The following is a 20,096-nucleotide window of genomic DNA, read 5'->3' on the forward strand; positions in this document are numbered from 1 at the left end:
CCCCTGTAAATTAAATCAAGTACAATCCTCCTTGATTTTTAAAACTGTTGACAACAAGTAACTTATTACTGAAAGGAATGGAATGCCTACCTGTATCTGGCTTGCTTGGTTCTAATAAAATAACAGTATATCTTTTTATACAAAAACAATTGGCCCATGTTGGACAGGCCTCACAGACGGCTTGCTCCCTCCCCGCACGACAGGGCCCGAACTCCGGCCCACCTGGCATATCCCCGCGACAAGCACCCGTACTCCGTCTCCCGACGGACCCTCTGCCCTCGGACCCCTACTCATCACGGGGTCCAGCCCCACCGGCTTCCCCGGCCGGGTCAAGCCGCCCTCTTGGGCCCTGCACCACGCGGCCGCATGGCCTCACCTCGACCCTAACCCCGGGCCTGGCCGGCCCCGACATCCCGGCACCACCATCCACCCAGGAGGTGAGCGGACCACTTGGCAGGTCAATGGGAGAACGAAGTGTCAAGGGCTCTCCCACGCCAGGTGCCGATCGCCCCCAGCTCCCCCAGGCACTGGCTCCACCCCCTGCTGGGTGTCTGGACACCTTCATCCCGGACCCTCCGACCTCCAAGTGCGAGGGTCCGGACATCAAAGGGCACCAGCCCTATAACTGAGGCAGCTCCGGAGCAGGAAGGCAGTTGTATCCTGGAGTCGAGAGACACCGAGTGAACTCAACCTTGACGGTCTACTGGCGCTGCCGTAGCCGCTCTTGTGAACCATCGTCCTGCCTGCTGGCGCTGCCGCGGCCTTCTGCAACATTCATCTTCTTGGGACCTGCTGGCGCTGCCGCGGCCCGTTGTAACGACCATCCTCCCCGGGACCTGCTGGCGCTGCCGCGGCCTTCTGCAAACTTCATCTTCCTGGGACCTGCTGGCGCTGCCGCGGCCCGTTGTAACGACCATCCTCACCGGGACCTGCTGGCGCTGCCGCGGCCTTTTGCAACCTTCATCTTCCTGGGACCTGCTGGCGCTGCCGCGGCCCGTTGTAACGACCATCCGCACCGGGACCTGCTGGCGCTGCCGCGGACCGTACATCTTCCGGGGACCTGCTGGCGCTGCCGCGGCCCGTACCACCTAACCACCAAGCTCGAGGATTGTGAGCTCATCATCATCTCATCCGAACTACCTGATTGGTAAATAGACTGTCCCGCTACCCCCTTCCCTACCTTGCGAGACTCTAATCGAGGGGACCCCTGAGTCCAGACCTCCTTGTACCATTCAACCGTCTCTTAAATAAGTGCTTATAAAGAACACTGAACCTTATCCGTGTGTGATATCTGTCTGTGGGGGGGGAAGTTACTTGTCTGTACGATCGCTGGAGACGGCTCTCCCCGGAGACCTCTCCCCCTGACCCCGGCCGGCCCTCCCGGTCCGTCTACCTTTTCTAACAGCCCAGAGTTCAGTCCTTGAGTGTGAATTCATTTGCTGACTGTGTACATCAAATGGTTAACACTGTCCTCTGATACTGTCTTACTGCTCGACCAAGCTACCACTTTAGAGAGTAAGGTTCTAGCTAACTTTAACCTCTGCCAAACCTCTGGAGACCCTTGGACTCTATACACACCGTATCTCACTTTGGTACAGTATATATCGAGCCAGTTTCTTACACATTTGTGCAAAGAAAATTTGAGAAGAACTCCCTCTGCGGAGTGTTCTATAGGGTGCTGGTAGCTGAGGGTGCAGGTAGCGGATTGGTTGGATCTGAACTTTGGTCCTATTTTACTATAAGGAGGTTTAGGCTACCAAGATTTAGGTCTTAGGCTTTTTCTTTTTAGCCTACTTTTTATTTATGGCACTACTTTTGAATTTTACCGTGGGACTCCCGCCTCAGCGGCGGGGAATGATTCAGGCATGTGAATCTAGGAAAGATACCAATGCTGGATAACTGTAGTTACAGGTAAGTAACTTGCTTTCCTCCTTGAGTCCTGAGGTTCAAAATGAAATCTTAGACCCTCCGATGGCGAAGTCCTCTTCAGCAAACACATCAATAATGCCTTCCAGGCCATCAAAACAGACACTGATGCAGCCAGATTATTAGGAACCCTGCAATACAGAGAAATGCCTTTTCGAGGAGCTCTGGGAGGAGGACAACCCTCCTATAGAGGAGGCTTCCAACAATAACACTTTCCCATATATTCAACAGCATCTCACAGTTTCGTCCCCAATATCAACAGTCCACTGTCACAAGCTGCCTATACTAGAACCCCTTCCAAGGGGAAAATGTAGACAGTAAGGAAAGGATACCGGCCGCCGTCAATGACCAGTTGCAGGCACAGACTACTCCCCTGCTATCTCATGGAAACATCTAACGGCAGATTCCTTACCTTTGAACTTCCAGGTGTCAAACTGGATCTGGAACATTTTGCTAGGTGTACCCCTGTGCACCAATAGGTGGCGTTGGTTGACTCTGCGTGACGTCATAGGTATCGACGTAGTCATAACTTCCGCGTCGTCTATACAGATGCCAACACAGCTTGCTCACAACAGTTCATCTTTCCACACCAGCCAGCACCGATCTGTTGAAGAGAGCTTTCCCCTTTCACTTTTTGAGACTTTTCCCCCCGTCTTTTTGTTGAGTCCTTTTGGTGTGTAGGTATGTCTAGTAAAAAGATCTCTGGGTTCAAGCCATGTGATCTGTCGAGAGGAAGGTCAGAGCACCGCTCCGGGAGGTTGAAGTCTTCTTCTTCCAAGTCAGTCAATGTGGTCAGGTAAGAAGCACCACAAGAAGTTGAAGCCTGCTTCAACTTCACTCAGTCTATCACATGACGAGATGGAGTCATGGCATTTGAGGCCCTGCTCCGCAGAGTGGGTGCTTGGGTCGGCTTGGCATCTCCCTCCCTTTCCGGTGCTGGGAGTGACCCCTGCCCAGTTTAAAGAGGTTTATGACTCAAATGTGTGCCAGATTTGGACGACCTGACCCTGCCGGTGCCCTTTCGGGCCCGCAGGCTCAGCAGGAGGAGATCCTGTGGATTCCGCACCTCCAGCTTTGGCCCCTGTGCCACTACTTCCTCTTGGATTTGTTCCTGGTTTCGGACCGGTGCTGATCGTACCACGTGGACCTTCCCCAGCACCCCGTCAGAGTTCGAGACCCTCTGTATTGCTGGCGCCGCCTCCCCCCTTTTTTATTCCTGATGGCAGTTAGCTGGGCGTCCACGAGGCCCACTGAGCCATACGTACCATACCGTTCACCCTGCCCTTTTCTGAAGTGTTATGGATGGATGATGATTGGGAGGGGCAGCAAGATCCCGTAGAAATCCCGCAACCAAATCAAGACCTGGACTGGTATGAGGACCTGGATGATGTGAGCGGCCTGTATACTTCTCCAGATTCTGGCATGCTGTCTACCTCCAACCTAGCTATGGAGGAGGGGGGTGTCTTTTACAATGGTGGCGCATAGGGCTGCGGTGGTCTTGGAACTGCATTTACCTATGGTGGCAGTGAAGACAAACTTCTTGACTGAGGTCCTGTAGTGGTGTCTCCACCATGGAATCCGTGCTGCCCTTCCATTAGGGCTTTACCGACGTTCTACTGGGCACCTGGTCCAAACCCATCACAGGGGCTCCTATGAAAAGAATAGCCCCCTGTCCTGCCCCGGGCAACCCAGCTTTCCTCTCCATCCATCTCACCCGGAGGTGGTGCATGGGCTCTTTCAATAGTGAGGAAAGCCTTGGTTAGATCTGCTCGCCTCCAAAGAGAACACGCAGTGTAAGCAGTTTCATGTTTTGAAGTTTCCAAAGTGGCTCTCGCTTGGCTTCATCATGAATGGAGCACAGGCCTTCTGTATGCCTTTCCACCCATACCACTCCTGCCCAGAGTGCTCAAGAGATAAGGAGTGAAGGGACCAAGTCATTCTGTCGCTCTGGATCGGGCAGGTAAAGTGTTGTATCCCAGGCTTCGGCAAATGAGCATCGATCCTCAGCTCAGGCTGCCCCTTCAGGAGGATCTTCTGTTGCAGCAGCAGGGAGGGACCTTCATTCGAACCTCTCCACTAACCGCCTCCTTGCATGGAGATTAACCCCTTGCGTGCGCATGACCGAACCACACCGTCATCAGTCACGGGCGAGGTGTGCTCATGACGGCGTGGTTCCGTCATGCTGAGGCCGCTCCGCCTACGCGGCGCTAATTCCCCGCCTGTGCGGGCGAAATGAAGAGTGGGCGGAGTCGTGACGGAACCACGCCGTCATGAGCACAGCTCGCCTGTGACTCATGACGGCGTAGTCCCGTCACGAGCATGGCGGCCACGCCGCGCTCACCCCACACCCCCCCCAGCGTCGCGGCGGAATTTGCGCCGCGGCGAAGGGGTTAAGCGGCGACCACTGACACCTTTTTGACCTTCCTCCCAAAGTCTCTGAAGTTATTCTGGCAGCTAGACATCTCTCCACAAAGACGATATATGCCGACGGGAAAGATTGTTTAAATACTGTACAGAATGGTCTGTTGACCCCATGTCTGCATCCACCTCCGATATTCTTTTCATTCTCTTTGGCCAATCAGGGCTCTGCTCTGAGCACTTTGAAGGGCTACATTTCGGCCCGGTCTGCCTTTCTTCGGTTGCCAGATCAGCCATCACTTTTTAAATCACCTCTTGTACAGAGATTATTGAAGGGTCTTACCCATTTGTCGTCTCCTTCGCCTTTTATTATGCCCCATTGGGACCTTAATTTGGTTCTCACCTTCTTGATGTGTCCACCGTTTGAGACACTGCACAATTTTGGCTGCTCACTATCAAAACAGCCTTTTTAGTGTCAATAACTTTTGCCTGTATGGTTAGTGAATTGCAGGCCCTGTCATTGCAGCCTCCTTACCGGACCGTCTTTCCTGACAAATTAATGCTCAGTGCTAGGGCTTCTTTTTTGCCTAAAGTAGTAACACCTTTCCATCTAGGACAGTCCGTTACCCTGCCCACCTTCTATGCACCTCTGCATCCTTCCAAGGAGGAGTGTCTCCACCATCTGGAGCCAAAATGAATGTCGTTGTTCTACCTTGACTGCACTAAAGAGTTCCGGGTGGATGACCAACTGTATGTAGGGTATGTTGGAGCAAAGAAGGGGTATTCCGTACAAAAGAGGACCATTTTGTGCTGGGTCACCCTCTGCATAAAAATGTTACCCCTTGGCAATGAATCTGCCTCCTCAAGACCTTAAGGCCCATTTGACTAGAGCGAAGGCAGCCACCACGGCTCTTAAGTTGTTTACCGGTTCGTGACACTTGCCAGGTGGCCTAGTGGGCATCACTGCACACGTCCATCAAGCATTTCTGCCTGGACAAACAGGTCTGCAGGGAGAGCCTTTTTGGCCAATCGGTCCTGCAGGACTTTTTGGTTTGAAGCTTTTCTGTAGTCCTTCATCAGGGGATGGTAATACTTTGGTATCTGTTCAAAGGTAAGGGATCTACGGCTTTTTGTCTCCATCAGATGGACAAGTTACTTACCTTCAGTAACGCCTTATCTGGTAGAGACATGATCTAGCCTCAGATTCGTTACCGGCCCACCCCTCCTCCCAGCACTGCTGATTAGTTTGAATTCCAGGGCATTTTCCATTTCAGGGCCCTAGGTGTCTTTTGACAGACCATGCTCGGTCTCTTCATGGCTCCGCGCTTCTGGCACAAATTTGCAAAAAGTACTGGCAGCGCGCTGGAGTGGCGCATATTTAGATGACCTCACACGGAGTCGAACGACGCTACCGATCGGGGGCAGTGGACTGCCATCAAAAATCTTCCAGGTCCAGCCTGACGACTGAAAGTTCAAAGGTAAGGAATCTGCGGCTAGATCATGTCCCTACCAGATAAGTATTTAGAATAAACAATGGTTTGTTTGTGCTAGGCCTGACAGGTCCTAGAGACAGCAAAAAGCAGATCTAGAAGTAAGTAAAAATTGGAAATTACCTTGAAGCAATTGAGATTGCGGTGATCATAGTGCTCTTGGAAACTATTGTCAACATCTTTTGTATGCTCCTGGTTGACATCGCAGTGGTTGCCAGATATTTATGTGGGAACCACCAGGAGAAAGAGCTTTGTATCTACCCACATGTTGGGAACTAGGAGTACATTTTGATTGGGAAGCAGTCTGCTTCCACGAATAAGTGCTTTTTCACCTTACAGCTGAAATGATAGTGTTCATTTATCCAGTTGCCTGAGTTTGAACTTTCAGAGGAACACACAACATTCTAATGCTATTCAACTTGCTTGGATAACTAGATAATTTAAGTTGTTTTTTTCTGGCAGCCACTTCGCTGGAACGAGGGCAGTTACTAACTTACATGGGTTTTTATGTCTGCCATGACAGTGAAAATGTCACCTCACTTTTTAATGTACACCAGTATTCTACAGTTCTTCGCTTCCACACAAATAGATATCCATTCCAATGCTAACTACTTGCAATGCTGCATGCTAGCATATACCATTCCTTTAAAGCTGGACATACTGGCATTGTTAATGCTTGTTTAACATATGTAACTAAGCAGACATTATCTTGAAATACACAGTTAGCAGTTACAAGTGTTAATGCAGACATTGGAACCTAAATTGTAGAAGCATGATTTACCTAAGCACCTCCGCTATAATGCTCATGCAATCTGTCTCTTGCAGTATGGTTAAAGAGTCGGCCAGTTCGCGTTCACCTTCTCCAGCACCTGCCAAACAGAAGAAAAAGAAAAAGAAGAAGGACCGAGGCAGGTAAGTAAATGGAGTAGCATTCTGAGGTGGTGGGATCATTCCAATTTCCCCTTATTTTAACCTTGTGTGTATTCAGGTTACTCATGCTTGAATTATTTCTTTTCACCTAGCTGGGAATCCCGTGTAAAAAAATAAAATAATAATAATAAATAAACCACTTATTTGAAAATGCACAATTTTACATAGCCTGTCACCATATTGTGTGATCATCTGGTAAGTCTGAGTAGTGTATTTGGTGTGCTTAATCTGTTCTGATTTAAGTTTTGTGCAGGTGCAAACTTTTTTTTTCAGTTTGTTTTATTGTTTTCTCATTGTCTGTTCCTTGTAGGGCATAACTAAAAAAATAACACTTTTCTTCTAGATTTGCCTATTGACGCTTACACAAAACAAAATTCCATGATTTGTTGACCCTTCCCACTCCGAGGCCCTTAATTGTGTGCATTGCTCTCTACATCATCTGGTTCACCAGGATCATGTCCTATTAATATCTGCCTAGGTAGCTGCTATAGTTCTGTGTCCACCCTTTGCAGGCCTGTGCTTCATTAATGGATCATATTTTCTTGTATTACTTTGATGCCTGTCTCCTGAATGGAGATGCCAGTGGAACATAGGACAAAGTGTGGGGTAGTCATCTTCTATGGTTCAGTCCTCTCCTATTTTATTACAGGCTGTTGTGTGATCTGCAGTCATTTGCATTCCCCCAACCAATTATCCGGATTATTAGTCAATTGAATTGCTCATGGAACATGCTGCTGCGCTGTTTTCTGCATTTTCTCTGTCTGTGGATACACGTGCTCTGCACACTCCTGCTATCTAGTGTTGGAGGATGACGTTTGCAAGTTGTTTTTCTTAGAAGTATATCATGAGTCCTTCCTTAGCCTACAAATCGCCATCTGTAAAACATCTTTAGGTTGTTGTTTTTTTTCCCTGCCATTTGGTTTTGACAATTCAGTGCCAGATCCTGGGCAGATATCTTTTGGATCATTGCTAGTCGAGGATTCAGTTCCAAACGTGGAAGAAGTCCATACTAGAGCAGTAAATGCTTATGGATCGTCTTTGAGCATCATTGATGCATCTTTTTCAGGAAATCCATGTCCTGCTAAGAATGACTGTTCGGAGAGGATGCTATGGATTGGATTGGATTGGATTGAATTGTATGTACTATAACTCAAAATTCCATTTGTCCAACCACCATTGTCTAGGTAATCTACTTGTCTTCTGAGCACAAGGATTTTGGCTTACTAGGCATTCAGGTGCAAAGACTGTATGGCACGGACGCTCACGACTCTGAGCACACTACGAGATGCAGCATGCGGGTTTACCTAATACACCAAACCTATTCTGCCCAGAACTACTTTAATGCAGAGGGCAACGACCCTGGGCCTTTAGGTGTACAGCCAGTGCAGAGATATCAAAGGTCCTTTGTCTCTTCAGATGCATAGGAGCAGAGGAACTCTAATTAATTCATTTCAATGGCCTCAGGACAAAAACTACCCCTACAACCTCCCTTCCACTACATTCACTTGAGGATCTGTTATCTAGGTACTGACATGGTCTGCACCCTCCCGTTCATACTGATCACTCCTCCCATAGGCAGTCTGTATTGAAGCCAGAGGCATTGACCTTCAGGTCTGGCTCAAAGCTCAGAAACCTCTTAGACACTCTTCAACTCACCCCCCCCCCCCCCCCCCCCCCCCCAAAAAAAAGGAAATTTCTCTGTTAAATGAAAGCCTCCTGCAAAGGGTACCAAACCCCAGCCCCATCTAGACCAGTTTGATCCCCAGGTCTCCAAGAAAGCAATTTAATCTGCCTTGAAACAGACTAAGACCTACACCTGGTTTGGTTCTGTGAGGAAATTGGATGTATTATGACCTGCGACCACACCATGTGGTGAACTTTCCAATCCCTTTAGGCAGATTAGGTTTTGTTTGTTAAACCTTAACCTCAACTTTGGGTAGCTGTGTTTCTGAGCAGCAAGGCTTACAGTGAGGAACAAGTATAAAGCATTTAAACAGCACCAAAACAATTGAAGAAATACACAAGATACTCAAGGAATCCAAAACCAATTAATAAAAATAGACTTGGACACCACAAAAAAAGTCTGCCAGAGGGTTCAGACGATATAGAATTTGCTAAGTATAGTCAAAGCATTTTACTCGACTGTGAACAAGCATTGGTAAATACGATTAAAATTACCATACCAATATTACTTTATTTTGGTATTTCACCATAAAAGAACAGCCACAAATGTATACAAGCAGATACAATTTTAAGAAGAATAAATACAATTCATCAAAGATATTACAATGTTAAAAAGACAATATAATCATGCACAATCAAGTCCTTGGTCTTGCATCTTGAGGAAGTTTCCCCTGACCCACCATATGGAGCTTAAAAAACGTGAAACTGCAAAGACTATATGAGAATCTGTGTTGTACTTCAAGATTCTAAATGCTTCCCTGCAATGCGCGGTGCCCAGGTTTTTGCACAGCTGAAGCAGCCATCTACGTCTTGCTGTTTGATAGCCCCGGCAAAATAAAAAGACATGGACTTCAGTCTCATCACACAAATTACATGCTGGACACCCACTTGTACTTCCTCCCTACCATTTGCCTGTGAAAGGACGCAGAGGGAGGCAGCCATGGCAAAACTGCACATATAGTTTCCTTCCTAGTGCCGGGCGGATTTCATCAAGATATGCCTCCAGCCTACAGGTGTCTTTTATTTCCAGGAAGAGTGAAGTGAGGGTGCCATGTGTGGGTTCTGCATTAAGTTTTTCGGATATTCTGCCCCAATAGCTAGTACTCAGACTTTTGTAATATACTCAAACAGGCTGTGTCGGGATTATCCCATAGTTGTTTTAGACCGATTTCATAGAGGCTCTCCCTGACAAATAGAAGCCATGGCAGCTTCCCTGAGCCGGGGAGTTTCAGGACTTCCGAAAGCTCTAGTCTGTACTCGGATAATTCCGGTGTTGCCCAAAGGCACCACCAGAAGAGTAGTGGCCTGCAGGCATTTACCTCAGCAATGAATCTAACCCCTAGGTCCATACGCAATGGAACCAAGGGGGAGCTTGTCGATAGGCCAAGTAGTTGTCTAAGGAAGTTATTCTCTGATGGCTAAGGACCTGTGATTAGAGTGCCCCCAGAGTTCAACCCCATATAAGGCAGCGCTCCTCACCTGGCTTTCATAGATCTCTATAACGGGGCTAACTGGCTTACGGAAAGTCTTTCTAAAAAAACTTAGCCAGGCTGCCTGTGGTTTGTGTCAATTTGAGGTTGGATTTCTTAATCTGAGCCCGCCATGTCATATTTTCAGTAAGGGTTAGGCCCAAATAATCAAATACAGAGATCTGGTCCAAAGGGATTCCATTCATATGTGAGTTTGGGCGTGTGGATTTACTGGGGTTGAAGATCATAAATTTAGTTTTATTGATGTTCATCTCTAATCCCCTACTACTACAAAACTTGCAAAACCCATCTAGAATTCTTTGGATACCCATCGGCGACTTGGAGAGGAGGAGAGTCATCCGCAAACATCATAGCAGGGAAATGCTTTTGGGTGATTCTCGGAGCATCTGTATCTTTGCATAACCTCAAAGCATCTATCAACCCGTTGATGTAAATGCAGAACAGGGTGGGGACAAGCACACATCCCTGCCTGACTCCCCTATTGACTGGGATGGGCTGCGTTAATTCCCCATTTTTTCCAAATCGAATTTGGGCGTAATTTCCATTCTGTAATCTACTCAGTATATTTAAGAGATTAGAGGGAAGGCCCAACTCACTTAAAACCCTCCATAGTGCAACTCTGGGTACCAAATCAAAAGCACTCATCAGATCAACAAAGACCAGAAACAAGCTACCCCCTTCTAGTTCCACTGTTTTCCAGTAGAGAAGTTGGAGCCTGAATATCTGGTCTATTGACGTTTTCTCCCTGAAACCAGCCTGCAGGGGGGTCAGGAACTTTTGATCTTTGAGCCAGGTTTGCAACCGGTTCGAGAGGATCCTGGCAAAGATTTTCTGCGAGACATCGATCAGGCTGATCGGTCTATAATTTGCCGGTGACAAGATTTGATTTGATTAAAAATGTTTAGAGCGCACGTATGCCCATGGGCGTCTTGGCGCTGTGCAGAGACAGAAACTACCGGAGAAATGTCACGGCTTGGTCTAAATGGAGGAGAACAGCCAGGTTTGTACCGCTTTCCTGAATGATAGGATAGAGGGACTGTTTTTGATTGTGATTGGGAGGAGATTCCAGGCCCTTGCTGCATGCAGCAGAAAGCTTCCCCACCCCCCCACCCCCACCTGACCTGCTTGTATCTTGGGATCTGGATCAGTTTTGCTTGGCTAGAACAGAGATTCCTGGGTGGCTCATACAGTCGTAAATGAGTTTTTAAAAACTGAGATCCATTCCCATGCAAGGCCTTATAGGCCAAGCATACGGATTTAAACTTTATTTTTTTGTCTATTGGTAGCCAGTGTAAGGATCTGTTTGTATGTAATCGGTTCAGACCTGAGAATGTCAAGAATCAATCTTGCCGCTGCATTTTGCAGGGGTAGTTTTGCTAGGTGCTGAGCCTGTATCCCAGCATACAGAGCATTCCCGTAGTCAAGCCTTGATAAGGCCAGGGCTGTTACCACCGTTTTACGAGAATCTAATGGGATAAAAGGCAGGAGCTTCCTTATTACTTTCAGAATGTACCACATGGTTGATGCAAGTTTGTTGGACTGGGCGTCCAAAGTCAGTTTGTTGTCTAGTATGAAACCAAGATTTTTCAGTGTGTTTACTGGCAGTGGGCAATGGCCTAAGCTATGCGGCCACCACTCCGGGGACCAGGTTTCCATGTCAGTACCTAGCAACATAACTTCACTTTTATCTCCATTTAACTTTAAACAGTTACTCTGCATCCATTGATTAACTTGTATCATGCAGTTTTGAAATTTTTCTGCTGTTTCACTGACATTATTTTTAATTGACACCACTATTTGGGTGTTGTCAGCGTAAGACTGGCAGAAACCCACAATTCCTCATGATTGCAGCTAGGGGCTCAACATTCAAATTAAAAAGAGTGGGGCTCAGAGATGACCCCTGAGGTACACCACATGGAGAGCTGAAAGGATGTGATTTTACTTCTCCAAGCTGGTCTACAGTAAACGTTTTGTTGGACAGATAGGAGGCAAACAGTGATCGGGCCGACAAATGCACTCCGGCTTCGGCTAGACGGGTAAGAAGTGTGTCATGGTTGACTGTGTCGAAGGCCGCCGAGAGATCTAATAGAATCAAGGCGGTCTCCCCTCCGGCGTCTAAGATATTCCTAAGTTCCTCGACTGCCGTGATTAGTGCTGTTTCCGTCCCATGTCCCTCTCGGAAGCCAAATTGCGAGTGGTTTGGGGCATGAGTGTCAGAGAGGAACAAGGACAGTTGCTTGTTCAGAAATTTCTCAAGAAACTTTGCGGCGAAAGGAATTCTTGCAATGGGTCTATAGTTCGCCGGAATCTGTGGATCCAGATTTGGTTTATGTAAGAGTGGCAGTACAGAGGTGGTTTTCCATATATCTGGGAAGTGGCAGGAATTTACTATATGATAAAATAGACTGCCTAGTTGTTCGCTCACTAGCTCAGGAAAAAGATGCATAACCTTCGGAGGGCAAGGGTCCGTTAGGCTCCCGGACTTAGTTGTCTTAACTGTTTGGAGAATTTGTTCCACTGAAGGTGGCACAAAATGGAAACCGGGGTTATGCTCTAGTAGGTGTAAAACGTCTTTGGGAACTGTGTGTGGCTGTGTGGAAGAGACCTTATCGGACAGTTTGAAGGATTCGTAAACTGTGGTCACTTTATCTACGAAAAATTGGCCCAGAGTGTTACTTAATTCAGAGCGGATTGCTACCTGTTTGTCGCTATCCGTTTTTGTCAATTTTTTAACAGTAGCAGAGTTCTTTACTAGAATTCTTTGCCTTGTCAATTTTTCTAACAAAGTTTTTGCTTTTTTCTTCTAATATAATTTTGTAAAAAGCCAAGGAGGTTATGTATTCGCCTTTCAGCTGAGGATCATAATTGGTCCTCCATCTCCTCTCCGCCCTTCTACAGTATTGCTTTTGTGATTTGTGATTCCGAGAACCAAGGTTGAGAAGGGGTTTTTCTTCTAGAAGGGTGATCGCTTCTTATACACTAGAATGATCTCCGCACCAAGCCACGTTGCAGGTAGCACCATTCCCTGCAAAATGGCATTAAAGATCACCCAGAAGTATGGGCCCCAGATCTTAGGTTCAGCCCGATATAGATCCCCTGGGATCTTATCCAGTCCAGCTGCCTTACCAGGTATGATTTTGTTTAGAGCTTTATAGACCTCTGTCAAAGTTAGCTCTGGAATATCTGTCCCAGGCCCCAGTGGAATCGGGGTGTCTAAGGTCCGGCCTCCCGCTGCATCTAGTGAGGCATAAAGGGCTAGGAAGTGCTCTCTCCAACTATCAGTCGTAATATTTGGCTCTAGTGCCGCGTATCCTGTGTTACTACCTGTAGTAACAATGCTCCAAAAAGATTTCATATCTTTAGAATCCAGGGCGGATTTCAGACTATCCCATTGATCAGTTTCCCATGAAAGTTTAGCAGCTTCAATGGTGGTTTTATAGTCATATCTAGCTGCTTTCACTGTATTGTTACTCTGTGCTTTTATGGCCTCTATTAATGCCTTTTTGGCCGCCCAACAGTCTTTGTTAAACCAAGAACGCCTAGGCGTCCTCCCACGGGCCTTGGTGCACAATGACCAAAATGTCTCTTGGAGTTTTGTGATCATAGATTCGTTAATTATTTTGAGTTTATCCAGAGACGCGGCAAGGTCTCCAGACTTCACTAGCTCTGATAGGGCCTCAATATTGGGAATAATAGTAGTGAATAAAAGAGCCAATTTACTATGATTTTTCCACCCAGTTCCACCTGACTTTCCGTCTATTATTTGAGAGTGTCAGTCTATGGTCAGTGTCAGATGGTTTTACAGAAGTGTACCCACTGGGAGGCAAATTTAATGCGAGTTGAAAGGAGTTATGGTCACTTTCGTGCTGTAAGCAAGCAATAAAATCTCTGGCCAAAGGCCAGAGGTTGATTTCTAAAAGAATATAGCCTAAAATAGAGGAGTGGCTAACTCTATTAAAGGTATGGTTCCCAGGGGAGTCTGAACCAAAACGACCGTTACAGTCTTGCAAAGAGTACTTATGGGTGAGAGCCTTAATTTGAAGCGCCAGTGGTGTCCAGGCCTGGATGGGGGGGAATATTGGTTTCAGGGATAGCCCACAACTCGTCCTCTGTAAAAAAATGGGCCCATTAGATCTTTCAGAGGTTCAAATTGGCAATTTATATCGCCACCCAGCACTGAGGCATTATTCGGGAGGCTGGCTTGCAAATTATCAAGTTGTTCGAAGGTTGCTGACTCCCGGCCTGTCCTAACCGGCCTTGAGTATATGTTAATTAGGGCAATTGTTAGCTCAGAATTGAATGTCAGTACAATGCAAATTATGTCTGGGGAGATGTGTGGCACTAGAGTGGTCCTGCATCTAAGATGGCTCCCTACCCACGTGCAAAGCCCACCCGATGGTCTACCTCGTCCCTTACTTACAGCTGGTATGTGGAGTGAAACAAAACCCTTATGGGTTGAGTTCACCACCGACCAGGTTTCCTGAAACATGCAGATGTCACACTTATCTACAAATAACCCCCAATCAGGGCAGTCAAGCTTGTTTTTAATGCCTGCCACGTTCCAGGACATGATTTTAAGCTCATCTGTTACTCTATTACTGCTTGCGAGATCCCCCTGCTCTAGAATCTTTGCTAGGATAGCAGTGGCTGGTTTAGGTGCAGTACCTGGAGTTATTGCTAGGTGTGAGAGTGCCATCTTTCTTGCATGGTATGCCCCCACTTTTTGCTGAATTGCTGAATGTACATTGACTGAGTGTACCCTGGACTCCTGCCAATCAGGTGCCCAGGGCCTATGTTCCTTCCCTAAAAACACAAAACACAAATTGGCAAACCCTGGCCACATGTCAGCCCCTGGTAAATGGTACCCTAGGTACCCAGGGCCTTGTGACCAGGGAAGGCCTCTAAGGGCTACAGCCCTCATTGTGCCACCCTTAGAGGACCTGTACCCTTACACACACACACTGGCCTTGCAGGCTGGGTGTCTGGGTACAAGACAAAACAGTCGACATGGCACACATCCCTGTGTGCCATGCCCACCACCTACACTGCCATGGCATACATCAGCCACCCCTCTAGCTGGGTCCCCTATGCCAATGGTGTGGGCCAAGGAGCAGGAGCCCTGTGCCCCTACAGTACTCTGGTCCATTCCTGGGCACTGTAAGTACAGTGCTGCCATTTAAGAGTACATGGAGCTGAGAGCTCGTCAAACACGAACTCCACAGCACCATAATGGCAACACTGAAGACTGAGATGTTTGGTATCAAACTTCTCAGCACATTAAACCCGCACTGATGCCAGTGTGGGATTTAAGGTACCAAGCACCCCAGAGGGCATCTTAGAGATGCCCCCTAAAACCTAACCTACAATCCACGTCTGCTCCGAGGCTGCCTAGACTGCCCCTCCTGGGCCTGCCACAATGCACATCTTGGGCGAGGTGCTAAATCTCCTCCCCCAGGATGGGCAGGGGGGAAGCTTCAAAGGCATGCCGCCTCTGTGAGCTTCACCAGGCCACTGCAACCCCCCACTCTGGCGGGAAGCTTGGCTGGAAACCCCAAATAAGGACAGGGGATGTGCCAGCCTGCCAACCCCACCCCTCAGGTGGGGAAGGCGAGGTGAAGCACATCTCCGGGCTCTTGCCATCTTGAAGATGGGAAGCCCTACCCTATAAGGACTAGGCTACTGCCCCCCTCCCACAGGAGAGAGGCAGGATAGGGGGTGTACCCACCCCAGGACAGGAACCCATTGGTCCTTGCCCTTCACCTACCTGTAACGCCCATAAATCTAGTATTTAGGAGCACCCTGAACCTTCCTTTCCCAGATTCCAGATTCCAAACTACAAAGAAGAGCAAGAAGAAAGAAGACCTGCCCTGCAGCTGCTAAGAAGAGGAAGACACCAACTGCTTTGGCCCCAGCCCTGTCAACCCTCGAATCTGCTCCAACTCCATCTCTTGTGGCCAGCAACCTCACAAACCCCGGAGGACCTGGCTACCTTTTGGCTCTAAGTCCCTGGGACTCCCATGAGTTAGAGGCTCTACTCAAAACCTACTTCTAATCCCTGGCAGCAGCCCGGAACCGCGAACCCAGCACACTCCGCACCAGCCAAGCCTGGCTGGTGCCGGAGTGAACAAAGACCACGAGGACGACCCCACGGCGACTGTGACCCCGAGTCCGGCACCCAAAGACCTCACTCGACACTCCTGAAGAAGCCTGCAGCCTCCGAACAAGGTGCCCCCCCTATCGCGATCAACAGAGGGTAAGATTTCCCAGCACCAAAAGGCACGCGGCGCCCCGCGGCCCCCTGTCCCAATCCCGGGGTACCTACCTAACCTCCAACTACCCAACTTACCTCTCGAAGTGGTGGTGGCGGCACCTGAAGAATCCTCGTCCCCGAGCTTGCAGTCTTTATCTAAACCAGAGATTTCCCATTGAAATCAATTGAGCACCCGAAGGCTCAAAAGCACCCTGCACCCAGCCGCCCGAGTGGCCCTGGCAGTGCAACCTCTACACCTACCTACTTCCCCACTTGCCCTGAGTAAGTGACCAGGAGGCCAGCTCCCACAGCCGCGTGGCTTGCTAGTCAGCAGCCACCAACCAAGGCCCCCCTATCCCTCATAGGATAACATTGGGCCCAACTCTCTCTGCACCCGGCCGCCTTAGTGCCGCTGAGGGTGAACCAACTGTACCTACCTGACCCTGGGGGGGCCCTGAGTCTATGCCCAGAACCTCAACTCTGCCAGTCGAGTACTTACCCTTAAACCGATAACACTATTTTCTTCATAGGGTAACATTGACTGGCTTTTTCCTGAAATTTCTTCTAAGTGTGAACTTTTCAAATCTTAAAATATTCACCAAAAATCAGCCGAGTAACAAACGAAAATATTCACCTGCTCTTAGGTGAGCTCCCAGTGCTGGATCTTGGTGCCCAGCACTGACTCTGAAAAATACTTACAACTGTACTTACCAGTAACCCAATTTTCTCCCATAGGAAATCATTGACTGTTCTGTGAAATTTCTTCTGTCAATTTCTGCAATCTTTAAATATTCCTTAAAAATCGTTTAATATCTAAAAACGGAATTACTTACCTGTTTTCGATAAAGGTTCCAGTACTGAGTCGAGGCACCCAGTACTGGATTACAAAAGTAACGAGAACCTACTATACTTGCAACTTGAATTTTCTTCCATAGGAATCATTGACTGTTTTCTATGAAATTTCTTCTGTCCACTTTTAAAATGGCAAAATATTACTTAAAAATCCTAGTAGTAACTAAGTCGACTTTTAGCACTTGTTTCGAAGTACTGTCCCAGGACTGAATCTAGGATCCAGTCCTGGAATCCCAAAAGTAATCCTGAAAGTAATCTACTGCAAATAACTTGAAACTTCCATTGAACACAATGCATTATTGTTTGAAACTGTGTTGCCTATTGCAACAACTTGTAACTTTCTACAAAAGCCAATTGCATATTGCAAAAGTATTTATATAAAGCGTCTAATTCTGAGAAAGTATATTTTAATTCCTATTGTTGGTTCTAAAATAAAACGCATATATTTTTTATATAAACCATTGGCCTAGAGTTCAGTTCGAGTGTGTGAAATTATTTTGCTGACTGAGTGTGTACAACAAATGCTTTACACTGTCCTCTGATACTGCCTTACTCCTCGGCCAAGCTACCACTTTAGAGAGTAAGGTTATATCTAACTTTAGCCTCTGCCAAACCTCTGGGGACTGTGGACTCTGTACACCCTGTACCTATTTGGAAACAGTATATACAGAGCCACTTTCTCACAGGTATTCTCTCTCCAGCTTTCACACCTAGCTCAAAGCATATGGAGATGGGTCATTCCTCAAAATAAATATCTCCTCGCAGAACACCTCCCAGGAGTACACAATCAAATTGCGGATCTACTCAGTCGCCAACAACCGCAGATCCACAAATGGGAACTTCACCTTCAAGTTCTGCTTCCGTTCTTTCAAATTTTGGGCCATCCAGAAATAGACCTGTTTGCCACACACCAAAACGCAACATGCCCAAGATTCGCATCCAGGCATCTACACCCATTGTCCAAAGGCAATGATCTATGGATGAACAGGTCCGGCAAATTTGATTACGCTTTTCCGCCTCTCCCACTCATTCCACTAGTGGTTCGTAAACTCAGACCGCATTCCCGAACAATGATCCTGGTTGCGTCAACATGGGCCCAACAACCCTCTTGAAACTGAGTAGATCCTCATCAAAAGCGACACCTCTCACCCAAGCTTCTCACTCAGAACCATGGAGAGATAAGGCATCCAGATCCCAATCAACTCCACCTTGTGATCTGGCACCTGAAGTCCTAGAGTTTGGCTACCTTAATTTACCGCCAGACTACATGAACATCATTAAGGAGGTTAGACATCCTACCACTAGAGCTTGCTATGCCGCAAAATGGAAAGATTTGTAATTTACTGTACAAATAATTAACCCACTAGATGCTTCCATTTAACCCCTTCCATGCTCATGACGGAACGGTTCCGTCATGAGCGTCGGTTGAGCTGTGCTCATGACGGAACCGTTCCGTCATGAGCCCGCCCGCGCAAGAAACGGTCAGCACCGCGGCGGAATTCGCACCGCATGGAAGGGGTTAAGACATCGGTTACCTTCATCTACAACAGTGTAACCTAGCGTATACATCTATTGGACTACATCTTGCGGCAATAGCAGCCTATCTCCAGAACAGACATTTCTTTGTTTAGGGTACCAGCTATCAAGGCTTTATGGAAGGGCTTAAAGGAATAATTCCACCTAGAGTTCCACCCTCTCCAGTATGGAACCTAAATGTGGTACTTACCAGACTCATGGGTCCCCCATTTGAACCTATGAATAAATGCAAATTGCAATTTCTATCATGGAAAGTAGCTTTCCTAGTTGCGATCACCTCTCAGAAGAGTCTGTGAACTCCAGGCATTAACCATACAAGAACCATTTCTTTAAATTATCGTAACAAAGTGGTTCTTAGGACAAATCCGAAATTTCTACCTAAAGTAGTCTCTGCTTCCCACCTTAACCAGTCTGTAGAGGTCCCAGTGTTTTTCCCTCTACCAGACTCAGTAGCAGAACGGGCTCTTCACACACTAGATGTAAAAAGAGCAATACTGTATTACATTGGAAGAATAAAATCCTTTTGAAAAACTAAACTTCTTGTGGCTTTCTCCCCTATCTCTAAAAACAGGGATTGCAAGGAGGATTGTTAATTGTATCCAAATATGCTATGCAAAAGCCAAACGCACCTTAACCAATCCCCCTAGGGCACACTCCACACGAAAACTAGGGGCATTTATGGCATTCTTAGGGAACATTCCCCGTGACATTTACAAAGCAGCAACTTTGTCTTTTAGTGTAGTTCCTATATCACTGAGGGGCTCAGCGCATTGAAATCATTTACTCTATAGATTTGACATAGGACTGAGGGCAGTATGTCCCTATCAAGTACATTAAACTTAATTACTTGAGTGTGCCAGCTAACTCAGAGGTCACTAGGAACTTCTCAAATATACAAGAAGGGATTAGTTTCTGACAACTGCATAAACATGACAACTTTGTTTCCTTTAGTCGAATAATCTCCGAACCGTGGAAACAATAAATAAGTTTCACTTAGTCAATCGTCCTTGCTTTGTTTTTACAGAGTTGCACAGAAATAGATGGGCGATTCAATAAAAAGGGTTTATTGAACAGTCTTATTTCTCATGCAAGAGATATGAACTGCTACAATCGTAAATCTGATAGACTACTAGCCGCAGATTCCTTCATGTAGAATCATCCCTGGGCGTGAGACTGGATCCGGAAACTTTTTGCCACAGCATCCCTGCGTGCCAGGGGGCAGGGCGACACCATGCGACTCCGCCTAGGCGTTGTACGTGGCGTCCGCGCGGTCACATAAGCCCCGGCGCGCCTACGTCAGTTTTTTCCTTTTCCACGTGCAACGCAGATCCGGTCTTGCTACGCGCCTGTTTCGGGCCCTTTTTTCTTAATCATTGTCCTTCTCTTGGTGTAACAGTGGGCGAATGCCTTTGGGCTTCAAAGCTTGCATGTCTTATGTCTGCGACGGACCCTTATCACATTTGTATGTGGTGTTTGGAGGAGGATCACGGCACCACGGAATGTGCGGCGTGCCAACAGTTGAAGCCGAAGTCGCGGCGGGAGCACCGAATGAAACCTCTCTGCGCATCTCTCCAGGTCGAC

General features: G+C 47.4%; 1 protein-coding gene across 5 annotated transcripts in view; it reads left to right on the forward strand.

Annotated features, from left to right (window-relative positions):
* Positions 1 to 20,096, forward strand: part of LOC146811408 (uncharacterized) — an 880,866-nt gene that overhangs the window by 323,516 nt on the left and 537,254 nt on the right. For all 5 annotated transcript variants that reach the window (XM_085618520.1, XM_085618519.1, XM_085618522.1 and 2 more), the window contains exon 5: positions 6,600 to 6,686. In XM_085618520.1, the coding sequence (XP_085474646.1) occupies positions 6,600 to 6,686 (87 nt within the window). The remainder of the gene's footprint in view (positions 1 to 6,599; positions 6,687 to 20,096) is intronic.

The sequence above is a fragment of the Triturus cristatus genome, chromosome 7 (genome assembly GCF_964204655.1).
Source record: "Triturus cristatus chromosome 7, aTriCri1.1, whole genome shotgun sequence".
In the NCBI taxonomy this organism is placed as follows: Eukaryota; Metazoa; Chordata; class Amphibia; order Caudata; family Salamandridae; genus Triturus; species Triturus cristatus.